The sequence below is a fragment of the Halictus rubicundus genome, chromosome 7 (assembly GCF_050948215.1).
Source record: "Halictus rubicundus isolate RS-2024b chromosome 7, iyHalRubi1_principal, whole genome shotgun sequence".
In the NCBI taxonomy this organism is placed as follows: domain Eukaryota; kingdom Metazoa; phylum Arthropoda; class Insecta; order Hymenoptera; family Halictidae; genus Halictus; species Halictus rubicundus.
In genome coordinates this window covers 14,666,750-14,685,461 of record NC_135155.1, presented here as the reverse complement: position 1 = coordinate 14,685,461, position 18,712 = coordinate 14,666,750, and the positions used below count along the sequence as shown (strand labels likewise).

The following is an 18,712-nucleotide window of genomic DNA, read 5'->3' as shown; positions in this document are numbered from 1 at the left end:
CGAAAGTATAAACGTTAATTCACGAGAGATTTCATAAACAGAAATATTAATATTAATTCGAATACGAAAAATGAATTTTATCTGCTATTAATGATATTAATCGTGCATTTTAGCAAAATCAATTCTTCTCGCATTCTATGAAATAAATAAAGGAAAGAGCATCTTGTCATTGTTGACGACGGCAGATGGTCAATTGACAGCGCCATTCTGTACACACCCATCTCGTCAGGGATACGCATTTCACACATTATCGGCCAACCGAAGAAGGTTCTTTCTTGTGTTACCAGTACATTGCATAACTGTATTAAGACATGAATTCAGCATAAAATATTAGTGTCCACCATAATTATACAACTAAAAAATTAACCCTTCAAGGACGGCACCCGATCGTTCGATGTTACCATAACTTGTTGATAATTTAGGAACAACGATGCATGAAAGTGTATTGCTCCTCAGGATCTGACCTCGGGTAATACATTTTGAAATATTCGTCAGAGTCAATACAGTTCACACACGTTGTCTCTGAAGGGTTAATGTACGGTAACGTAGCAAGATTTTGCACAAAGGATCGGGCCCTCCAGTCCAATCTGATTCGGGAATTAATTGCTTTCGTGCGTGACCTTCTGGTGTCTGGTGAATTATTGATCTACCTGATCTACCTATTGTGCGATCTAGAGATTTAGCATTTTTGCGTTGCCGGATCCTTTCCAAGAGCCGTGGGATGGACTGGATGGACAATACGTGAGCGTTAGGTACTCTTCCGCCCCTCCTTCAAAGGCTCAGAAAAATACGTGATGTGATAAATCGAGACCTCTCGACGAAAAAGTGAGCTGTCCAAAGGCTTTTCCTTAAAAGAGATGCGTAGGACGTGCGGGACTCCCACAGATTTCTCTCTGTAGCTGCACGGACGAAAAAAGCAAAATACCCTGTTACGTCGCCGGGACAGCGCATCTAAACTCTAAACCGAAACGTTTAGCATTTCGTTGGCGCGAGCCATTCGACCGTTGCATACGTTTTATCGTATCTTTGAATTTGCAAGAATATTTTGTCTAAGGTTTCCCATTTTTAATGCTGAAGAATTGGCTTACGTTGTGCCATTCGTAGTTGCCGAAATTTCACAAACCGCGTATCCTTTGTTCGAAAAGTACTTATGCCGCTAATTAATTGAGTCTTATTAATCTGTACATGAAAAGTAAAGTGTATTATGCGGAATGAAGTTCCTACGTACTTCGTTCAGGGCACATAAATTTTGATTTATAGTTACGACGGTTTGAAATGATTTTTTTAGATTTAATGCTGCACGAACTAAAACGAAGATGTGCACGCCATCATATTTTTCTACATTGTGGTGCCATCTACAATGTTATTTTAAAGATACAATCATAGACAATGCATGAGAGTAGATCAAAAACCTTATATTTATTATATTTCGTGTCACGCAATGTTTGTATACCGACGTCAGGAAAAATTGTAGCGATCTCGATAATATGGCAAATTTAAATAAATAAATAGTAGCATAGGCGAAGTACAGGAGTAGACCAACCATCATATGGGGTTTCGTGTCTCACAATCTGAAATACCGACATCGCAAAAACCACTCGATTTCTTACACTCTCTACGCTGACGAACGATAAATGTTGGAACTAGATCCACAAGAACCTTGGACCAGGTCTCGTCAAGATAGGCACGTTGAGTCAAAGTTCTAATTGTGAGAATGACATAAGATTAGATAGAATGACTGATAGATAGAGAATGACTGATTTACATGCTTACTGAGTAAAACAGGTGAAGAATCTGTGGGAGTATGACAGCAGACTGTATGCAACCAACCAACGTGTTTTATTGCTTTAGAGACCCACTCATATTCGTGTCATGTCCGACGAAACCGAAAAATTGCAAAAAGATGTCCAGTTAATACATTCGCTGATAATCGAATACATAACTATAATTCAAGGTTGGAGGTTAGAGTATTCGTAGTGAGTGAGTGAATACACAATTTACATAAAACGTACAGATATTACTTGTAACAGGATAGGGATCTTTACTTTCGAACCAAGCGTAATGTAGTTTTTAAAATCAACTAAAGGGATGAGTATTGTGAGTTCGTTGGGCTCATGCGGATTCATTGGTTGCTAGAAGCACAGACGAGGTATAGGATAGACCTATCATCCAATGTATTTTTGTGGCCCACTTTTTTGGGGTCACGTAATCCCATTACCATTTTCGTGTCACATCCTGTATTACCAACTGGAATTAAAATCTGCTGACAGCGTCGTCAGTGGTAGGGATTCAAATTAAAGATAGCTATATATAGTCACTGCAGTCTCGCGAATACAATAGAATATTGTTTTCTAAAATGCTAATTTCGATTATGATTAGTTTTTTGCACATACAATTTGTGATGGTGCTTCAGACTTGTGATTCGAGTGCAAAGGGTTAAAGAGACTGTAGAGGTTTGAGACGATTCAAATCGCGGTGGAAGCGCGCGCCTCTGTTGTGTCGGTAAGGTAGCAGGGCGCGCCTTCGTTAGGTCGATAAAGTAACTGCGCGGGCTTGGACTCGGTCGGTAATGTAGGTGCGCGCGCACGGTGGTAGGTACTACCCTCTTCCGTCAGGTAGGCAAACGGGGGGGTTGCGCGATCTGATTTCGCGTGAGGTCGGACGATCAGCTGTGCGCGCTCGTTGCCGTGTGGCATTCCCCTTGTGCGCAGTGTCGGCCGTTCCGTGGAAGTTTCTCTCGTCGATCGACCGTGAAAGAGGCACACGGCAGAGTTACCCGCGGCATAGCCGAGGAACGGAAACGGGATCGGTGGTATCGCGCGCGAAAGTACGCGGTGGCGGTGATAAATCGGCAGTATTTTCGGGTGAGAGAGGGGGGGGAGGGCACAAGTGAGGCATGACGGGAACAGGTGACAATAGAGCTTCGCCATGTTAGATTTCACGAGATCGCGAAACGTGCGCCGCCGCTGCTGCTGCTGGTGCTAGTGTGAGGAGAGAGAGAAAATTTTATTTTGTTTTCTCGACTCTCGTGCTACTTTCCTCGGCGGTGATCCAACTGAAAATCATCCAAGCTGGATAGGTTACCCGAGTATCTCCGCGATACCGTGGACTGGTTTATGGGGTAAGTTTTTTTTTCTTTTCGTTCGTAGCTCGCGAACACAGATCCCGTACACGCGCGAATTTTCCACAGAACCGAAATCCGCGAACACAGTGTGTGTGTGCATCCGTGCGTGCGTGTATGCATGCACGAGTGTGTGCAAACGTGTGCGCAGGGGAGGAGAGGGAAATAAAGGAGGAAAAAGATTAACCTCTTCATCGTTTCTTCGACAGAGGCCTAACCTCCTCGTGTAGGTTGACGCTCTTTCGAGTCGTCGTGACTCGTACCAGCTCTTAACGGTCTTACCTCGTCTTTCTCCCGTTTTCTGAGAGAAACCAATCGCCGGTGGTTATCCCGTGCACTATCGAAATCGAACTGTCGTCCGTCGCGCGGTTGTCATCCCGAATTCTCGTACGCTACTGTCACGAAATAACGCGTGTATAGAACATCGTCGGCCCGACCCGAGCCTGCTTGTTTTCGACAGAAACAATGACAGCGTCGCACAATGCGTTGACAATGGACAAAAATCAAAAAATCAACTTTCACGTTCACATTTAAAACCTTCATAAAAGCGTTCCTAGATATTTACTGTACATATGTAAGTAATGATATCAAAACCAATAAACAAGTATCAACTATGCCCGGGTACTTCACCTGCAAGTGAAAAATTTCGATTAAAATTGATTCACCAATTGTGCTAGCATGTGCGTTTTATAAAAATGAAAACTTTTCAACATAGAGTGTGTTACTGGAGGTGTGTACCTGTTATTTTGAAGTTTGTTTTTTTCACTTGAGATCAAATTAATAAGGTCAATTTAAACGCTACTGATATCTTTAATGAAGGTTTTTAAAAAAATACTCCTCAAAACTCCTTCGTGATTTTTGGCGGTAATTATACGTAGATATGAGCCGTAAAAAATTACGCTAGATTTAGTTGTCCCTTCCTGTTCATTACTTTTTAACCATTCTTTTTCATGTTGGCGACAACTTATTACGGATAAAACGAACTTCGATATATATGGTTTTCAAACGATCCGAAAAAGAAAAACTCGAAAATTCTTTTACCGTTTTAATTCATTAACTGTTTACAGAAGAAAGCTACAAGACATAGAGGAGAACAGTGCCGTGCAAAGTCCAATTGAACAACTTCGCGATACTGCATAATGCTAATGTTGGCGCATCAACTTAGAACACACATATCTCGATAATAGTTTATGCAAAAACAAAAGTATTCGAGTGTTTTGAAATCGTCTTGGTGTCACCTTCAAGAATATGTAATTCAAAATATAGGTTTCTACTGAAAATTTCAATTGCAATCTCCGCAGAGCTTTCAAGGTTATTGCAATGTCAAACAAATACAATCGTCACGTACTCCCTTCTATATCTTACAACTTTGATCTGAAACATTATTTCGTATCACCTATAATGTTCAAGTAATGGAATTTTGTCCCGAAAACGTGCTTTTTCAACGCACTGTGCGTCGCGTCGACGATAAGGTTAAACGAGCTCGAGTGAGTCAGTCAAGGATGTCCATATTTTCAAACGAAAACCGTTATTTTTTTCCACCGTTTTCCGAAAGTTCGAAAACAACAAAAAATATGTACCCGTAACGTGCAGAAATTCGCTCGATCAAATTTCCAATTTCTACCCCCTTTTTTTCGTTCGAATCGAGTATCGTTTACCTCGGAGCACTTACGTAAACGAGCAACGCGTTGTGTCCATCAATAAAACCGATACGGTGAAATGAATTGTGAGTTCCGTTCTATTTTTTTTTTCTTTTTCTTTCTTATGTGCTCGTAATTGAGTGTCCTGTTATTGGTGGTAGAACTCGGAACGGGGTAGTCTAATTTGGGCTAGCAAATTGGAATTGTGGAACGAAGTATTGATAAATAATGAAAAAGATAAAGTTGTGGACAGACAGTGATGGGTTTCGAAGGAAACGAAGCTGCGTATGCGAAAACATTATGGCGTGTTCTCGAGTTAGCTTCTCGCGCAGTGTCTACCCCTTTCCGGTTGCACCACCGGTTAGGGTAAGGGGTCCAATTACTGTGTCTACATTAGTTATACTTATTTTTAAAGCGTAATTAATAGTAAAAAAGAAATACATAACATTAACCGATTTTAATGAAAAAATTGAATATCACTTTTTTAATATCTGTTATGCTGCAAAAATAAGTATAATTAATATAGGCATAGTAATTGGGTCCCTCACCCTTCAGGTCACTATACCTAGGATTAAAATTGTCTATAGTTCATGTTCGAATCAATTTTTCACCCGATTTTATTAATTTAAAAAGTTGAACGGCGATATTAACTGATATTCAAGCCTGCTGTTCTTCTCAATTATTTGATACAATTTTTCCTTGAATTGTATTTGTATAATTAAAATAATCGGACGGAATTTAAAACAGTAGAGAGTAAGATGCAAATACGTTTTAGGAATTCAGTGAGGTTAACATTTTTACGACTTCGCGTGTTATTAGAGTATACAATTCTATGACAAAAATACTTAGGCGAATGTTAAAACGATTCAAAGAATTGTAAAATATCTGTAAAAGCTAAGAACGTTATTAGGAGGTCGATGGGGTTAGTTAACATTTTTAACTGTCGTCGAGAAAAGTGAAACATGTTTATCGACATTGACGGTCACAGTCGATGTTCCATTTCGACTGGATTGAGGAGACCAGCAGGATGTATCAGCGATTTTATTCGAAGCGGTTCGAATCGAAAGTGAAATGCGGTGGAGGTAACGACATTTTACGTTGCGTTATCGTTTCGTCTGTCGATGACACGCGCGATACGTGCATTTCGACATGCGAATAAAACGTGAAAATCAAACATGGCCATACCCTACCCACATTGTCTATGGAAACGTTTCAACCGTTTGATAATCTGTTTTTTACAACAGAGAGTAGTTAGACCGATGTAGTGTATTGACCATTGTGTGATTTTAGGTTATTGTTGATAGTGGCTAGAATTTGGTAGAAATACGTAGAAACACCGATGTGTCTGACTGTTTTTCCCTCGTATATTTTTAATTGTACCAGCGATACGATTATCTATTTAGGACACGCCTATCAGGTGTACGGAAACCGTACGGTTTCCGGTACACGTTGGTCCCCGAATTAAAGTACCTACCGCGCGGTAAAACGTAGCGTGCTTATGGTATTCGAGTGTGTGACCACGTGACACTTGCAACCTTTGCACCAACTACTGTGCGTCGTTTGAAACCACTGGATCGATTAAAACGGCTGATTGTCACGTTTTTTAATCGTCGGAATCGTCTCGATTGTAAAATGAATTTATTCGTTGTATTTTTGTTTTAAGCGATTACTTGTTGATCGACTGGGGTACTGTTTTAATTAACGAATTATTTGACTTTAATTTGATCCGTTCAAAGTTTATATTGGTTCTCAAACTCTTTCCTGAATCTGTTATTTTAATAATAACTAATAAGAATGACTCTTGGGTAAGGGGTAGAATTACTGTGGGGATAACAATTAAAGCGTAATGAATATTAAAAAAGAGATCTATGTAACATATGTATTAACTGATTTTAATGAAAAAAAAAAAATAAAGAATAATAGTAATATTTAAATTTTTTATCTCTATTTTAATATTCATGATGCCTTAAAAATAAGTATAACTGATATAGGCACAGTAATTGGTATCCTCACAGTAATCGGGTCCCTTGTCCTTGGTACTTCTAGTGATAATCGAGGGATCGAACGGTATAGAGACTCGAGCACCTAATTGGAATCTGCTTTACCGAAAGGAACCAGCGAATTGATCAGTGCGGATTGCCAACTTGAAAGATATTTCCACTCGCGTCTTTATACTTTTCGTTTCATCGTTCAGCGAGCGCGTCGTTTGAAGGTAATATTGTATAAGCGCGGTGAAACCGGTGGAAAAATGGTAAACTCGTAGATTAAAATGGTCGCGCATGAATTTTTCGCGATATCTATCGGACGGCGATAAAATTATCGCGTTTCACCTCGCTTATTGCGTTCCCGGCGCAATACGGGTGGCCCTTGAAGCGAGTACCGTCGATAAATTGTAAGTTATTTCGTTATTTTGCGAGCGGAGGGAAATTTACAGTACCAATTGATCGGGTGAACGATCACCGTTCGCGTTTATCAGTCGCGGGGATACGAAGGCTCGGTGTTTGAATAGATTTTTACACCGACGGATGTCTGAATAAAGATTTATTCAAATCTTATTTACGCTTGTCCTCCTAGAGCGCTCCGCCGAGTCAAATGTTTTTCGCAATGGCAAAATCATTTTTCTACGTCCAAATAGTAATATAGACGACACGTTCTTCCAATTGGTAACTCTTCCCTATGGAGACTTAAGTTTCTGAATAAAATTTTATGTTACTTTTAGCCTGTTAGACCACCAATAAAATTTTACTTTGTCTCTTATATTATCTTTGATCTATCGTGGTTACCTAATGAAATTTTAGGTTAGCTTTTATTTTTAAGCTAGTGAAACTGCCAATGAAATTCTAGGTTATTTTTGACTTATTGGACTGTCGATAAAATTTTCTACCTATTTTCGTATGTCACTTATTGCTGGTTACTAATGAAATGTTAGGTTAGTTTTTATTTTTAACCGATCGGGCAGTCTGCGGAAATGTAGGTTGTGTTTTATATTATTTCTGACCTATTAAGACCGCCGTTACGGAAAATAGGATTCTAATTTATTTTGGCTCCGCCTCGTGCGATTATAAAAATGGAAATGCGGCAGAATATCTTTAGTATAGTAATTGCACGCGTTCTCGAAACTTTTGAGGGACGATGCAAGGCGGAAGAACCGATTTCAGCGGCGAGGTCGCTTTAACTCGTTAATGCTTTGCGGTCTAATATACATGTATATTTTTTTAACCACGTCCTGCGATTAAAAATGTGCTTTATCGTGGTACGACGATGTAACGGGTGTGTACGAAGGAATGAGTATCCCCGATTTTCATTTGTTAGGGTCGTGTTGCCATCCCCACCACACCGCGATGCGTCCAATAGCGTTTCTTTTCGGCTCCGCCCACGAGGCGTCATCTAGTCATTGGCCAATGAGGAACAGGCTCCATTGCATCATTTGTAATTATAGTCTAGACATTATAGATTACGCTTACTTTACTATTCTTGACTATTTCGTCAAGATTGTTAACAGAGTTTGTTTATTTCTGTTCATGTCGTAAGAAATGCAGCGTCGAATCACAAGTCTACTTCTATAATGTTTGAAGTTATTTTTGTAATATCCTACAATGAAGATCGAATGCTCGAATACATTTTCCTAAGCTATACAATTTTTTAGAATGGCTTTCGAAGCTTTTCATAGATCCTGACATTTTATATACGTTCTATTAATTTTTATGTTGACCATCCCATCTTTTATAGACTCTAAAATCTTTTACGAACCCTGAAATTTGTTCTAGGTCGTAAAATTCCTTTCTAGAGTCCACAATTTTTAAATTCACTTTATCATTTTTCAATAAATTCGAAGATTCGCTCCCATGTCCCGTTATTGGCATTAACTGCGTAAAAATTACACTATGTTGTAACACTTGACCAATAATAACCTAGCTATTTTTGTTTTCATAAGTTGTTTAATAGCCCCTTAACCCATTGAGTACCAAATTTTCATTTTGAAATTTTTGCTCCAAATATTAGGGGTACATACCCATAAGTAATCAACTATTTGCAAAGAATTTGTTTTGCCTTTAGTTCTGAAGAGGAAACACGTATTCTTTTACAGTTTTCGGTAAAGCAACCTGTCTTCGAAACATTCTAAAAAGTATAATTTCTTTTTACAACCCTGTAATAAAATGGCGGCGTCCGTACCTTCCGAGGATCATATTCGCCATTGCATACTTTTTCATTTTCATGCGGGATTTAATGTAACAACAAAGAAAATTTGCGATGTTTATGGAGATGTATTAAAGGTCAACAAGTGTCAACGTTGGTTCAGAAGGTTTGCTGCTGGTGATTATGATCTCTCTGACAGGCCTCGAAGTGGACGACCAGTTGAATTTGATAATGACACCCTAAAATCTATAGCGGAAGCTGATCCAAAATTAAGTATACAAGAATGATCAAGAAGCCTTGGGTTCGCATGGTCAACTGTACAAAGGCACCTACACGAAATGGGGAAGGCATATAGGCAAGGAATATGGGTACCGCATCAATTATCTGAGACCAACAAGAATATTCGTCGATCAATTTGCACTTCATTGCTATCCAGATTTCGTGGAGATCCATTTCTTAGCAGAATCGTTACCGGAGATGAAAAATGAATTCCTTATGATAACATAAAGCGTTCCAAGCAATGGCTTTCTGCAAATCAAACCGCAATATCAACCCCTAAACCTAGCTTATCGCTTAGAAAGGTGTTACTGTGCATTTGGTGGGACTGTCGTGGCATAGTTCACTTTGAGTTGTTGAAACCTGGAGAAACAGTTACTGCTGAGTTGTATTGTCAGCAATTACAACGGCTGTATTCAGAACTATTGAAAAAGAGGGCAGCTTTAGTCCTCAGAAAAGGTGTAATACTGCAAATTAACAATGCCCAATAAATTGATATTGCTCCCTCTGATCTTTTCAGATCTCTGGAGCATTATTTAAGAAATAAAACATTCTGTAGAAGATGTTAGGAGGCACCTTGAGTCATATTTTGCTTGACGAACCCTGGATTTCTATAAGAGGGGTATCGAAAATTTGCAGGAAAGATGGCAAACTGTCCTTGATAATGATGGAGATTATATAATAAATTAAGAAATAAAAACTTGAATTTACTACAAAGTTTGTTTTACATTTCAAAATAATTGATTACTTATGGGTCCCCTAATATTTATGTGTTTAATCACTTGAGCAATAAGAACGTTCGATCCCTACTACGAATCCCGGTCGCGGGCTCGGAAAAGAGGTGCGGGAGGAGTCGGGAAGCTCTTCTCTTTCGAAAGAGATCTCTCGGGGGGGAAATGAGAAGAAGACAATGACTCGGTGACTGGCCGGTTGGCTGGTCCCGTCTCTGTTCGCATTGCCTCGGCTCGGCTCATGTCCCGTGCACTTTAGAGACGGGTTGCACTTGGGTGTTTTGCGCGTCGAGCAAAGCAACGCGGAAAGCTAGCAGCTAGGTTAGCCTCGACTCGCGAGCAACGCGGAGCGTGGTCGCTGGCTCGAAACCGAGCTCTCGAACTCTCGAGGCTCGCGATGACTCACACGTGGACGCGAAAGACCGCCGCGGATCCGCTTCCTCGGTGAATCACGAGCAAAAGCGATTCCGCCTCTGGCCAATAGGCCGCGAACTATGAGACACCGTGTCGATTCCGCGTAACTCCCCACCCGTCGAACTTTGACCCGTTTTCGCAGCGGTTCTCAGTTCGCAATGTCCCCGGATAAGGGGCAGTAACCGACAAAGACTATAGCCGGGTTAGGGGGTTCCTTTAAAAACACTCCAAATATGTTTCTGAAATGATCGAATGAAAAACGTACGGTTAGGAAGCGGAAAAGAAAAAGTTTTTATCGAAAAGAAAATTTTTTGATTCGTGAAAAAAATCTGTCCCCGCGCATGGTCTCGAACCACGTCAAAAAAGTCTTCGTAGGTTCCGCAAAATGTTTCTGCCAATGTTGAAATGTTTGCTGAAGAATAAACCTACCGCATTGACAATTACGGACAATCGTAATTTTAGTGTTGCCATTTTTACGAAGCAACGTTTACCAGACACTTTTAATGTTCGATAGGTTCAGTGTTACATTGAACAGTATTCTATGAAAATTCAAGTGTTGTGTATGAGGGAGCAGGTGAAATTTTTGGCGCATAATGTAAAGAAGATAGCATGAAAACGTTTTAGGTTGAGAGAAATGGAATTAACCCTTTGCACTCGAAGCTATTTTACCTCCAAAACGAAACAATTCTTCAGACCTAAAATATTTCCCTTCTATATATTCTTTTTTCATGTTATACATATGAAAATGGTGCAATTTACCCGTACAATACTGAAATATTTCGTAATTTATTAAGTGCAAACGAATTTAATAATGTAAAAAATATTTTGAATAATGATACAGCAATTTTTAGTGGCGCCTTACAGTCACCATTCGAGTGTTAAGGGTTAAAATCGTTTCGAGTTCAAAGGGTTGATAAACCAGTGAAACTGGGAATTTTGAATTTTTGCGTTCTGGTTTCGCGTTGTCCCACAGAGACACCCGTGAAACGCGTTCTCCCACCTGTTGCCGGACACCCTGTATACCTGTAGGCAGGATAAACAGTCAGGGCGCATTGTGTTCTCCAAATAATGCCCCACCGACAAAGTATATATTGGCCGCGACGATAAAGGCAGTGTTATCAACGGTTTTCGCGATAACAGCTCTCGGGTGTCGATATACGTGTCGGCGAGAGGGGTGGGGGGAGGAGGAGAGCCCGCTGGCCACCGTCTCTCCGACATAGTCGTCGTTTATCCGCAAACATACTTATCGCGTAATATCGTCTTATGCGTCGTGCTTCCAACAATCAAGCATTTTCTAACCTCGTATTAAAAAATAGAAAAGAAACAAGATTGCAGGGTGTTGCGCACGCGTGACACCGGTCTGCTACACAGCTGTCGCAAATCATGATCTAGCTGTTCCGAGTCACTGTAAGAAAATTTTTTAGTTGTCGAACGATTTCAATGCCGCGACAGCCATAATCATATGACGACACGATTTCCCCGACGAGCTTGAAAACGAATTTTTATTACTGCACTGCAGATCTGATGCATTTACAGTAAAAACGTGCGAAGCAGTAAAATTGTTAGAAAAATCGATGAATATTGTTACGGTTATTCTTAACTGTTCAAAATCAGCGAGAGAAGAAGCAATATTTATTTCGCTTGAAGATTCGCGCAAACTTTTAGTGCTCCGTAAACCTCGTGTCAAATAAATCTGATTTAGTGTGATTTTTATGAATACTAGCGTGGCAGTCAACGCGTTAGTAGCATAAGTAGACTCCGGATTTTATGCATGTGTAATAAAAATAACTGCGATTCGAAACAGTAGAAAAATTAGAAGAATCGAAGAGTCGTTGCTCTCGACGTACAAAAATATTTACTTCGCATAAAGAACCACGGTCTAAGGGACGTCAAAACGCGGGATTCCTTTTCGAAAGAGGAATATCCTGGTTATCCTTGCAAAGGGAGCTGCGGGAATAAATGGCACGCTCACGTCCCCTCGTAAACTTTACTGCGACTGATCTCATTCGGCTGTTTACAAACACTATCCGGTATGATTTACGCGCGGCGCGATAAACGATAGCGATGGTGCTCATGATAAATGACAACGTGTTCATGAACCGACGTGCGCGTGTTAGTGATAGAACCAAACAAGTTGGAGCACCTTTCGGGCTGCTCCGGAGAATTCTTGGATTACTTTCTGCTCGTTTATAGCCGTAGCAATCCCCCGGAGATCACGAGGTCGGTTAGGAAGTCGCAGAATGCTCGCGAGGATCTTGAGGTTGTCCAGGAAGCCATACAATTTTTATAGAATCTTTGAGATCGCTTAGAAGGGGTAATAGGATGTTTAATTAATTTCCTAGTTGCCTGAAAAATCAGTAAGAGTCGTGAGCCCTAGGATTTTTATTGAGATTTTCAGAATACTTAAATTGGAATCCTGCACAATGATTCAATTTATGAATCCTTATAAAATCCTTGAAATGATTTAGAAAAACAATAAAATTTTTCTATCGCCTTTCTAGTTACCTGAAAAGTCAATGGGATCCTGTAGGAGTCTTGAGATCATTTTAGAAGTCGTAGAATCCTGTTGAAGGCTTTGGGGTTGCTCGTAGAAACTCTAGGATTTTTGTTGGGGTCCTCAGGAAACTTAGGGCAACCGAATCTTGTCCACTTTCACATTGGAAAGTTATAGAAATCCTTTAGCATGTTTCCGGTCACTTGGTGAGTTCTTTGGATTTCTCCAGGGACGTCAAGATCATTTGGAAGGAGCATAGAATCCTTCTTGTAACCTTATGATCACATCAAACGGCCACAGAAGCCCTTTCAAAAATCTTCAGGTTACTCGAAGAGTCCTTGGAATCTTCCTGAAAAGAGTCCAACACTCTTAGGCCAGTAATTCCACCAACCCATTTCCCTCTGTCATCATTTCACCCAGGACTCTTCCTCCTTATCACAAATACACGCCGTTAACGCAACGACAGAACCCAGAAACGAAAAAACTTCGTCTGCTGACTCTTTCTTGTTCATAGATTACGTTCTCGTTGCGCAACGAGAGAACCGAGGAGACAACTTGATTACGTCAGCGGCCACCTACTCGACCGTTCTCTTGACTAATCAACGTTGATCTTGCTTTATACGTTTAAAAACAAAGGGGAACTAATTACACTCTCCCCCCAGTAAAAACTTCTCTTTTTCCGGCCCAGGTACGGCATCCTTTCTTTTTTGCTCCTCCGCGAGAGAGCCACAGTTTATATTCCGGTTTACGAAAACAGAGAGAGAGAGAAAGAGAGAAAGAGAGGAGACTGTAAAACATCTTGAACGGAGCATTTACCATAGCCGGGGCACTAAGTGGGTACAGTTTAACGTCGGACGCTTTTCGCGCCAGCGAACTTTAAGAGAAATCTTGCGAAATTGCGAGACCAAGGTGAATTTGATGTGCTGTTGCCTACCCCCACTCCAAGTCGCTTGCCCGTGGCTCTGCTGTGCCCACGGGCATCGGCGGGCGCCCTTGCCCGCTAACAGGCATGTTGAGCAGCTCCGAGTGTAAGGGTTCGTTTGGAGGAGCTGTCTAACGTCTTCGCGCAAACAATTAAACGTTAAACGTCGTCGTCTCTATTCGCGGCACGTCCGGTATCAATTTCAGTTATTGCGAACTGGTCTTCTCCGAGGAAAGCCGAGAGAAAAATCGCGGCTGGAGATGTTCAGACGGGTCTAGCCGAGTCGGTGAAAAGTTAATGCGAGCCATTTTTGCTCCGCGAAAGACGACGTCGCTCCTCGTAGGTCGTCGCTTCTGTTTTCCACTAAAAAGAAAGAACGAGCGAAAGGGGGGAGGGGGAAGATTCGTGGTCCATCTTAATCCTGGAACAGACAGCGCTCCCGCGGGACGTGTTGGAGCACGTAAACGGGCCCGGGCCGGTGTCGCATTTACTTGACATTCATCGGGTCTTTCGTTATCCTCCTCATCCTCTCCCGGCTCTCTCTCTCTCTCTCTCTCTCTCTCCTCCTCCTCTACTCTCCCCTTGCCACCGTGCTCATTTTTCACGGTAACGTCGGCCGACGTTTGTTGGCAGAGGTACTCGTGAATGGATAAATGTCGCGTGATTCACGGGCAGACGGGCTAAAATAATTGACAACCGGGGCCGCCGACGACGATCGGCCGTGCTTCGTGCCGTTCCTATTTTCACCTAAGCGACGCACACAGTGGCTAGTGTCGTAATCCTGGCCAAAAGTGAAATAAATCTTTTCTTCGTGTTAAATATGTAATGTACTGCATTTTATTTAGAAATGATTATATTACGATTTTTTCACTAATACCAGATTTATCGTACGGCTCTTTAGGAGTCCTGTGCCCCGTTCCTACGCGCGCCTAAGCGACGCACAGAGTGACTAGTTTCGTAATACCGGGCCAAAAGTGAAAAAAATCTGTTCTTCGTGTTAAATATGTAATGTACTGCATTTTATTTAGAAATGATTATATTACGATTTTTTCACTAATACCAGATTTATCGTACGGCTCTTTAGGAGTCCTGTGCCCCGTTCCTACGCGCGCCTAAGCGACGCACAGAGTGACTAGTTTCGTAATACCGGGCCAAAAGTGAAAAAAATCTGTTCTTCGTGTTAAAGATGTAATGTACTGCATTTTATTTAGAAATGATTATATTACGATTTTTTCACTAATACCAGATTTATCGTACGGCTCTTTAGGAGTCCTGTGCCCCGTTCCTACGCGCGCCTAAGCGACGCACAGTAGCCAGTTTCGAAATCCTCTTCTTCTTTTTACGGATTTGTTATTGCGTTTCATTTGGGAAAGCATTTCCGGAAGTCCATGTTTGTCGTAACATGCGTACTCGCATGAATTTCGTTAGGATTGGTAAGCAGGGTCGGGAGGCGTTCGAGGTCGAACGACGTTGCTGAAGTCGACGAAATTTCGTTCGCGGGTGAGTTTACGCTCGAAGAAGAAACAGGGCCATTAGCAAGGTAAACGAAAGCGGTCTGATGTTTCGGTGAACCCGCCCGTAAGAATTCGATATCCGTGCAAACATCCGCGGTTCGGTTGCACGGTCGGTCACCTTGCGCCGGTGTGCTCCAAATTCCTTGTCGAACGTTCCAAATAATGCGGTACAACGTGACAATAAAGCCGTACACGCCCCCCCCCCCCTCCCGCGTGACAACTTTAGTCCCGCAGTCGCGGAACTGATATCGATCCCGATGGATTACATAATCCCGTGGGCCAATGGGGGCTTAAAACGAGACTCTTCCCTTCTCGCCTCGATTCCCTAGAAGAGCGAGAGTTTAATCGAATTTGCGGCGAAAAGATTGCGCAACAACCGGACACTACTTACGCTTATTGCGGAAACCACGAGCACGCGGAAAATTTTAAGACAAGACTCCAAAAATTCATGTTATTATTCATATTGAAAAGCATTGCGGGCGAGGGCCATTTCGACAGCAGCGTAATAATTAAATGATCAACCTGTGTCGTTTTTAATGACAGTTTCGGGTTGCCGAGTTCCAGGCAAATTTCTTCATAATTCTCAGTCGAATTTTTATTTTTATCGCAAAAAGGTTAAACATTTTGCTGAAATATCACTTATGCATTCAAGTAGAGACCACAAGAATTACTGTAAAGTTTTTTCCGATTTTTCTAACAACCCAAAACAAGAAGGAACAACAACTTTGTCCCGAGAACGAAGGACCCATTACGTAGAGTTAATAAAATACTTTGTTTTCAGAGCAGAGTTAATTCTTTTTTTGTGTACTCTTTGCCAACATATTCGCGATACTTTTCTGGTTAAAACGAGACCAAACAAGACACGATTAGTATCCTATTTGCTCGTTTAATCCACGATATAGTAGAGCCTCGATTATCCGAACCGATTTCTCCATTAATCCAGGTTGTGCTGTGTGTATGAGTAAATAGGATCCCAAAAGGCGTGAAATGAAATATAGTATACATTTCCGATAAAAAATCGGTAAAAATCGACACAGTTCGAAGATCGGTCCGTACGAGCATGTCACACTAACATTTTCCTTGCGACCGTGGCAGAGGGCGGCGAAACTGGTTCGCAGGCTTCACGCGTAAAATCCGAAAGGTTAAGGCCAGTCGATGCACGGTCTTATAACGTTTCGTAACACCTGACACAACTATAAAACCGAACTATATATACATCCCATCGAGCAGCAAGCCGGCCAGCAGTAACGCTGAAGAGCACGGGAGGGCTTAGCCGACTGGAAACGACCGATTTGTTTTCTTTCTTAAACGGTCAATTAAACGCATCGATTGTGCCTCGACCGTGGGCGGGGCGAAGGAATCGTAGGCGTGGCCGGGCGAGGGGGAGGGGCAGAGGAACGAGGGTGGGGGACACGCGTCCCGTGACCTTGAATCGTCAACGCTCTCCTCCACGACTAATGTAATTATCGGATGGAGAATTCCTGACCGAATTTCGAAGCGCAGAAAAGTGCAACGCTACGATGCATCGCCGATCGTTAATAATTCAGCGGATCCTGCGCTTCCTGACCGAGAGTTCGCCAATTTACCCGCCGCTTTACTAATTTATTTTCGACGTACCTACTGTGCACACAAAGTGCATATACCTGGCCCTGTACTTTTGACCGGCAGTCGACTGCAGACTTTATGCATCCGCAGTGTGCACTGTCTAACATTCGGTGCGGTAAATTTTTCAGAATGACGGAGAGTTGCCTTGGCACCTTTGTTTGTCATAACTGCAGTGTGGATATTTGTGCGATATTCAAATTGTCCGTCCTTTCTCCCTTTAAAAATTTGACATTCTCGAATTCTTTCAATCTTTATATCGTTGAATTCCTCCTAACGATTTCGATGACGAAACATTGTGTTTTTAATCATTGTTTCTGGAACGTAGACCAACATATTCGTCACATTTTGCTGGTTAAAATGAGACCCAACGCGACAGAATTGGGATCGCATTCACTCGTTTAATCTACGATACAGTAGAACCTCTCGATTAATGGAGATGTCGGTACGGATAATCGAGGTTCCACTGTATCGTGGATTAAACGAGTAAATATGATTCAAATGGTATCGTGTTTGGGTTCGTTTGAATCAGAAAAGTGCCACGAATGTGACGGTGAGAGGTGTACAAAAACTAATTAACCATGCACCGACAATATTGTTTTTTATTACCATAGTTTCGTTCCCAGGGCTGATCTCGTGGGGCTTTTAGGGTTTTAGAAAAATCTGAACAAATTCTGAGGTACTTGTTGTAATCTATACCTTAATGTGAAAGTCATGTTTTTGCCAAATGTTTAAACCTTTTGCAATAAACGTAAAAATTCGATGAAAAATTCTGAAGAAACAAATTGTCATTAGCATTACCCTACTGTTACCCTGCTTTATCGCACTTTGGAGCCCTTCGAAAATTTTACTAATATCCATTTTTTTGCACAACTCGACATGCGTAAAGGCAATTTCTCCAATTTTTCAACCAATGATACGTAACCGCTGAACAGGTCCTGCCCGGTAAACAGGCAGGAATCGGGCTGGTTGTCATTCAATCAATGCGCGCTCTTGCACTGCAAATATTTGCCCATCAATATACGCTCGCAAATTCAGCGCGTGTTTCGCGAAATCCGTGGCAACAGAACGAAACAGAAAATCCCCGATATTTTTTTCCACCCCAGGATGCGATCAAGTTAACGATTTTCGTTTGCCGCTCAATTAACTCTCGTCAAGGGAATGAGAGAAGGGGGCGCAAAGTGGAAATAGAGGGGTTGAAACCGAGTTAACCGGTAATTCGAAAACACCGGCGTAATGGCCGCGAGGTTAATGTCATTTGCGAGACTTCGCCGATTATTGCGAACGGCCGGCCCGCGGAACAGGTTTTTCTCCTCTCCGCTTCCGTTACAATATTGTGCCCCGTGCTTTTAGCCTTTTTTATCGACTCGCGAAACACGGCGAAACATTAGCATATTCGCAAGACGTTATCAGCGGCCGAGGATCCGACGGAATTGTTCGACGCGAACTACCGCGACTCACGGAATCGCTCAAACATCCTTCAAATCGGAACAACTAGCGCGGCTAAAAGAATTCATTTAGTAGAGTGCACGTAACGAAAATTCTTTAAAAAATTCCATTTCGTTAGGACCGTGGAAAATATAGCAAAATGTGCTTTCAAGTTCTACTTATTGCAATATTTATAAATTCTGTTTACTTAGGAGTGATCGCAATTGTCTCAGATTCTTACAAATATTTCAGTCAAATTTCTTTATTGACTTGGCAATAGAAGTGTTTTCTTCTCGTATGTCCACCCTGTGAGACTGTTCAAAATTCAGAAAAAAAATCGTATGACGATTTTCGAGGTGTCATTTCAACGAAGAAACTCCAACCTTCAAATCTATGGTGGATTCGGTCAAGGTAAAAGTTTTGCCATCCTCAT

General features: G+C 41.6%; 1 protein-coding gene across 3 annotated transcripts in view; it reads left to right on the top strand.

Annotated features, from left to right (window-relative positions):
- Positions 1-2,653: 2,653 nt before the first annotated feature.
- The window catches only part of Mob2 (MOB kinase activator 2), a 79,377-nt gene continuing 63,318 nt past the window's right edge, over positions 2,654-18,712 (top strand). Inside the window, exon 1 of one of the 3 annotated variants that reach the window (XM_076790688.1) lies at positions 2,654-3,121. Coding sequence is in view for 1 of the 3 variants with exons in the window: in XM_076790694.1 (XP_076646809.1) it covers positions 3,117-3,121 (5 nt within the window). In the remaining 2 variants the exon portion in view is untranslated. The remainder of the gene's footprint in view (positions 3,122-18,712) is intronic. The other 2 variants (XM_076790693.1, XM_076790694.1) reach the window with 2 other exon arrangements.